Source organism: Drosophila grimshawi, unplaced genomic scaffold, assembly GCF_018153295.1.
Source record: "Drosophila grimshawi isolate 15287-2541.00 unplaced genomic scaffold, ASM1815329v1 contig_1377, whole genome shotgun sequence".
Lineage (NCBI taxonomy): Eukaryota > Metazoa > Arthropoda > Insecta > Diptera > Drosophilidae > Drosophila > Drosophila grimshawi.
In genome coordinates, this window is record NW_025062900.1 from 20,399,302 (window position 1) to 20,406,413 (window position 7,112).

The following is a 7,112-nucleotide window of genomic DNA, read 5'->3' on the forward strand; positions in this document are numbered from 1 at the left end:
GATATTCTTAACAAACTGTTAAGTAAAAGAGGAAATTACATACATATAATATATATTATATTAAGCAAACTTGAGTCAAAGATTAAATGCTTATTGAAAATTTATAAATTATATATCTAATAAGAGTTCACTTCAGCTGATATATAAGCTGATCAGATAATAAGCCAAACCATTTAAGTACTAATTAATTAATTTTGTACAAAATACATACTTAACATAGAAGGACCGATTTAAATTGGATTGTTTTAAATATTATTTTAGGTCGTATTATGGTTACGGGAAGTAATATTCTTAAAATAACTATAAATCAAAATTCAAATAAATAATAAAAACAATCTATATAAAAGGAGCCTCTCCAGTTACAATAAAATAATCGTTTCTCATTTTATTTTCAATTGTTCTTTTATTGATTTTTAAGTTTTTCAGTGCTGCACAATCGGTTAAACTCAGATCTTATATTTAAGATACATACATATTTAAAAACCACATGATTATTAATATATCGTGCTGAGTTGTTGCATTTTAAGACAAATTACTTATAAACTTATTGCATTTTAGTCATCTAACATTGAGTTCATTGAATTGAGATATTTGATGTTTTGTGGTCGTTTTTGAAAATCGCGATTTTTTCGAGACAAAATATGCAATATGCATTTCAATTAATTTATGTTGTTCGATTTCAAACTGTAAATTCGATATTTAAACAGTTTCATTCTTCAGGAGTTGACAAGATATGTAAAATTCAAATTCTCCCAAGTTTTGTCTTTTTTTTTTGTTTCGATACAAGTTACTGTCACATAAATATTCATATACGTATACTTATATATTTGTGTGTTGCTAAAATATTTATGAGTGTGTGTGTGTAAAATGCAGTGTTCTCTTAATATACCTTGTATAATAAATTACTAGGTAGTATATGGGGTATATCAAAACAAGTAGCAAATGGTGGGTTGGTTTTTAGGGAGTTTGCCACACACACATACACTGAGGCACACGCAAATACATTTAGAATTCGAATGCCATTAAATTTCTACATATAAAAAGTTGTTTCAAGGACACTTTGTAAACCGATGAAATGATGAATGAATTTCGAAACAGTCAGTATATATAGTATATATAGATGATCTACACATATGGGCATGTGTGGCGGTGGAATGCAATTTTGGCGAATGAGGATGTGGCAATAATTTCAAATACAAATAATATCATTACTTTCACTTAATATAATAAAATATATTTAAAAAATTAGTCTTCAAAATATACAGAGTGCAGGAATATTTAGCTTTTGAGCGGAGTGTTTCAAATAATAAGTTTTTTGGATAATAGAAAACTTTGAGATATATGTATGTATATAGCTTAATCATAGAGCTCAGCGCAACTGAGCCAAGGAAATAACATTAACAAGTAGTAACAAACTAAAAGATTGGTCTTGTGATTGACATATGGATTGGATTGTGTGTGATTATTGAGTGAGTTGGTATGTGTTACTTATATTTATATATATTTTCTTATCGACGAGACTGCAACGAGGCAGGCATTTCGCATGCATGTGACCAAAACTACTACAAAGCTACGAAACTGGCGTTTGCCATTTTAAAATCGATAGATGGGATCCTCGCTGCGCAGCCTAAACGTGATCGTAGCTGCGGCGAAACGAACGATACAAGCAGCAGGCAAATAGTATAGTAAGCAGCTGCAAGCAAAATCACAATAGATTAGCAAGTGTTGGATTTAATTATTATAATAGCTGGCCGACACGCCTACCTGTATGCCCGCAACGGAGAGCACCACACTGGCCAATATCAGAGTCTTGGAGTCGATTATGCCCAACAGCTTGTGCAGACAGCCCTCCTGTACAGAATGCAATGTGGTGCACTCCTTGGCCTCGCTCAGATTGATCACTTTGCAGCAGGCCGGCGGCAGTGTCTTGTTGGGAAAGATGGCCTCCCAATCGTTGGGTTCATAGGTGCCACAGCAGTCCAGTTCGGTTTGCAACAGAGTCCAGGCATCGCGATAATCATCCCGATCCTTATAATGCTTCATGGTCGTATTGAATTGGGTTTCCATCAACTGTTGCAGGCCCGAGTGCTTGATATAGCCCGCAACACCAAGACCAATCTCCAGGAGGAAAATAACCACAGCCAGTATGGCAAAGCTGAGTATCATGCAGCTGTTCTCCTTCAAGGCACCACAACAGCCCAGGAAACAGATGAAGGCCACAGCGGCGCCAACAACCATCAGTATAATGGGTGCGGTCCATATATGATCACTGACAAAATTCGAGTAATGCGCATAGTTCAGCTGCACCATGGCGCCCACCATCAGGATGAGCAGACCAGTCAGCTGTGCGAATCAGGCAAAAATAATGAGTTATAAATGCGCAGAAATATTTTTTGAGTTCGGTTAAACTTACCGCAAACAGCAAATTGCAAAAAAAGGTTATGTATTTGACGCATGTCAAGCCGCCGGATGCCATTTTGGAAACAAACTTTGATCCACGTATAACGTTCAGATACTGCAACGATATATGGGAAAAATATTTAACAAAATGCAAGCAAAAAGCAGTCTGCACACAATAATCAATAACTGGTCAAAGGGAAAGTTGTGTGTGGATGCGTGTGTGTGTGTGTGTGTGTGAGTGTGTGGTGGAGCCAACCCCCAAATCCGTGACAGACACGCAACCACAGCGAGCCACAAACGATGTCCAAATGTCTCGTCTCTATTTGCCACCAACTGCCCACCAACACACACACACCTGCGTATCTATATCTAGCGACGTCTGGCTGCGGATTAACCCCATGGCAAACAACAGCCCCGTGCCACTCTGCCACACTGTGGCACAAGTGGCCAAGAGAGGGTAGAGTATTTAGCAATTTCCACATTGGCTGGCCTAGTTCTGTTGCCATTATTTGTTATTATATTGAATTGTGGGTTGAGTTGCATAGTTTTGTTTTTTGTTTTTTTTTTTTTTTGTGGCAAGGACATGGGCTCTAGCTGTGTTCCCGTTTTGAATGCAACTGTCATAAAAATCGATGCAAGTGGTTGCAAATGCAGAACTCGCGCAGGCCTCCCAAATGTAGGTCTAATGTGGGAGGTTGTAGGTTGTAGCATTTTTCTTATATGTATTATGGAAAGTGACAGCTGGCAATGGACGCAAAACAATATTAATAAAATCATAATAATTGACAGGCATGCAATCATAATTTTAAAAATGCAATAAATACCACAAAGATTGTTTGCAAATTTTCAGAATTAAGCATGAATAAATTAAGTATTATTTAAGATTAAAATTGTTAGCATTTATCTTTTCCTCTCTTTACTCCACAGTTTAATTAATGTATTTATTTATAGATCTTTTTCCTTTGGTTTTTATGTTAAAATAGTTCTAAACGACTTGCTTTAGGAAGCGTAAGGAAGCAAAAGTAAATTATTAAATAAATAAATCAAATATAGAGCTAAACAAGCACAAAACAAGTTTTGTTATATATTTATTTTATTCTTCTATAATTAAATAATAGCAAATTTAATTATACTTGAATTTTATATACAAAATCTTAATCATAATAACTACAGAATGTTGCCCGTTGTTGACCTATAGCATTTTTTTTTAAATTCACCTAGCAAATTATGTGCGAGTTGCGCGGCCATTTGAACTATTCAATTAGAATAGGTCACTGTACCAATTAGCTGACCAACGCAATAGACATAATTTCCCAATGGGAAATGAATATAAATGAATACACAAAATATTGAACAGTTTGTCAGCCCGGTGGCCCCCCAACAGAATCGATCGCCTGCCAAATTGTGTCAGCGGTGGGTGGGAAAGTGTTTAATAACTTTGGGTATAACTATACCAATATCTACGAACGGCTTAATGAAATGAGAGTTCTATAAAAGAACCTGAAGTGAAACGGCTCACCTGTTCACATATTCACCTGTCGCAACTGACGCATGTAGAAAAAGGACACTCACATTGCCACTCGGACTGCACAGTGGTGTGTGGGACTGTTGAGCGTGCGCTCTATAATTATATCATGTGTCCTTTTTATTAATTAAGTTCACCGCCCCCATTGAGACTTGTTATTAGATTTATTCTTTAAATATAACAACTGATCAAAAATGCATTAAATGAGTTTTAATTACAATTCGAAGGTCGAACTATTGTTCTTAAATTTGGCAGTGATTCTAATCGCTGAACCTTCGTATAAAACAAAATTACAAAAAAAAAAATGTAGAGTTGTGATCTTATTTTGTATTCTTTATATTTATGTATATTATTTGCATTTTTTATACAAAAAGTATTCCATTCAACTAATCTTAAGAGGCTGCTCAATAAAAAGCAACAATTTTGATGAAAAAAAATTAGTAAATATATAAAAGTTAACTTTTAAAGTTAACAATAAAAGTATAATTAATAATAAATGAGTAAAAATTCGGCAAATTAATGCAATGCAAAAACAAATAAACAAAATAAGCAACAATTTTGATTAAATAAAATACAAATAAATAAAAGTTAGACAATGCACTGACACATTGTAATCTATTTCAAAGCAACAAATAAACAAAAACTTTGATTAAGAAGAAAAACAAATTAAATAAATCTTGACACACTGTAATGTATTTTTCTATGTGTTCATTCTTGTTGCGCTTCGGTTTCTGTTCGCGGGGAGTTTCGATTCAAATGGGTGGCGATTGTTGGGGTCAGTGGGCTGCCAAGTTGAGTGTGCGTGTGTGTGTGTCTGTGTGTGTGTATGTATTTGATGTGTGGAGTTTGCATGTGTGCATGTGCATAACAACAACAATAGGAATAACATGCGTTGCGTGACATTAGCTAATTCCGGAAATTTACCTATAGACATGGCTAACGGGGCATTAACCGAAAGCTCCACTGACCGTTCTGTCTTTGTATGTATGTGTGTGTGTATGTAGGCGTGGGAGTTTCTTCATTGAAATTAAAACGCAATAGACAAAAGTGTTAAGAGCCGCAAATGAGTTCAAATTGGAGCGCGGTGTGACCAAACACCCAAAAATGCAGCGATTCACTCGACGAGGTTAACAAACTGTAACGAACTCAAGCGGCAAATGCAAACTCACACACACACACACACATGCTTAAAGAGAAAAAGACGTTAGTATGTGTGCAGCGGAATTTTCAGCAGCATCAAAAAAAATGCAACTATTGCCCGCTTTTTCTGTTTTTTATACCTGCATTTTTAAATCATGCACACATACATACATAACTTGTTTTTCATATACAGCCTTCAAGAAAATCTCAGTCTTGAGAAGAACAATAAAGAAGAAGGGGAATAGAATAGAAGAGCATCAAACAAAAGAGCAGCTAAGTAGAACGGAAGCAGGCAGTGAACCTGAAAAGAAATAACTGCACTCTCCGCAGCTTCACCTAATTCCTATATACACACACACGCAGGTATATATACACACACACTTAAATATCTAGTACACTATTTATTCACTTAATATTATTATCTATATTTTTAATATACTCACTTTGGCTTGCAATTAACAAATCACACCTCTTGCAATATTTGTATCTTGACGGATCGTTTATTTTTCCGCTTCAGCTCGCGATGTTTTTGTCGCAAGGCGCAAAAACACAATGCATACGCAAACACAAAATCTTGTTTTGGTTATTGTTGTGGAGCGCATTGCGCAGGTCCGTTTCTCGGCTTACATACGATTGGCCCGCAGAGAGAGCCAAAATGAGTATTTTAGTGCGTGACGTCACAATCTCGATATACGGTTTGTTTTATATATACAATGGCAGTGTAATTATAACACAACATAACACGAAATATATCGTTTTTATACTAAAAAGTATATTTATGTGGTAAAAAACAGGGATCATAGGCTTTTAGAAGTTTTTTTTAAAAGAAATACGAACAGCTATCGATATTATCGATGACCTATGTATCCAACGTACTTGCCTTCTCTTTTCACACATCTGGCAGCTCTACAGCGATTCCGAACCGAGATTTCAAATTCGCCGCCAAATTTAAATTGACTTTTAAGTCACTTGCGGTTTGTGGTTAAATTATCATCGATTTAAATTCGCGAATTTCTGTTTTCGACTTATTTATTCGTATTCGCAGGTTAATTTCTTTTGAACAATTAAAATCCATTAGCCCAGTTATATATTTCATATGCTTTCTGACTTTATTCAATATTTTTAGGTTCCGTGGATATCTTTAATGCTCTATACAGTTTTGATACATAAATGTTCCAATATTTGCAAATAAATACTACATACATAATTACAAGAATATTTGTATATATATAATATGTACATAAGAGTACTTGTTTGTATTTATTTCTTTATTTTTGCTGTTTTTGCTTGTACACACCAAATGCTCATTATTTGTAGACCAGACTTAATTTTATATACAATGAGACTAGTTGGTATTTAAGTATTTCTTTTACATTTTACATTTTAAACAATATATAAATATATTTATATGTATGTATATACTTTAATAGACGTGAATTGTATTGTAAACATTAGCTTAATAATTCTCTACACAACTAAATTACTCGCCTATATTGCAATTTCAAAAGTTTTACGCAAATCGTAACTGAATTTGACTAGAATAACTCGTCACAAGCCGGATTCAATCCGGATTTCACATTCCATTTCGCTCCAGCTTGCGAAAACTACTACTAAGAAATAAAGATAAATATCGATTATATTTTTGGCCTTTGATATTTCTACAAAATATTTTTTTTTTGTATTTTCTGAGCAAACTGTACTCGTAGAAATATGTCCTAGAATTTGGAAAACTGTCGCAAAAAAAAAACAAAATGAATTTGGTTTCTTAGAAATCACTTTCTACATTAAAATGATATATGTTTGAAAATAAATTTGAATTATTAATTAAAGAAAATCCAATGGACTCTACGAAATTATTATTTGAAATTTCTTAACAAAAAAAAATCAAGCGAAAAAAGTTTGTACGCTAAAATAAAACTTGTTTCCGCTGAATGACAACTACTTCAAGTTCTCATATTTTATATATTTTAGTTTATATTTTTTTTTAAATAATTTTTGTATGTTTGTCAATTATTAAAACTATACATTTTCTTTTGAGGAACAAATA

General features: G+C 33.9%; 1 protein-coding gene across 1 annotated transcript; it reads right to left on the minus strand.

Annotated features, from left to right (window-relative positions):
• Positions 1-383: 383 nt before the first annotated feature.
• LOC6566390 (CD63 antigen) lies at positions 384-5,614 on the minus strand. The gene is made up of 4 exons (XM_001992992.3): positions 5,509-5,614; positions 2,414-2,515; positions 1,765-2,343; positions 384-1,693 (listed from the first exon to the last, which is right to left on the minus strand). Exons 2-4 carry the CDS (start codon positions 2,474-2,476, stop codon positions 1,628-1,630), a joined length of 708 nt encoding a protein of 235 aa, XP_001993028.1. The 5' UTR covers positions 2,477-2,515; positions 5,509-5,614; the 3' UTR covers positions 384-1,627.
• Between the last annotated feature and the right edge of the window lie 1,498 nt (positions 5,615-7,112).

Coding starts and splice junctions, on each gene's coding strand:
- LOC6566390 (XM_001992992.3), bottom strand. CDS start 2,476: ATGGCATCCGGCGGCTTGACATGCGTCAAATACATAACCTTTTTTTGC. Junction 2,344..2,413: donor TTTGCAATTTGCTGTTTGCG/GTAAGTTTAACC, acceptor TGATTCGCACAG/CTGACTGGTCTGCTCATCCT. Junction 1,694..1,764: donor TCTCCGTTGCGGGCATACAG/GTAGGCGTGTCG, acceptor TTTTGCTTGCAG/CTGCTTACTATACTATTTGC.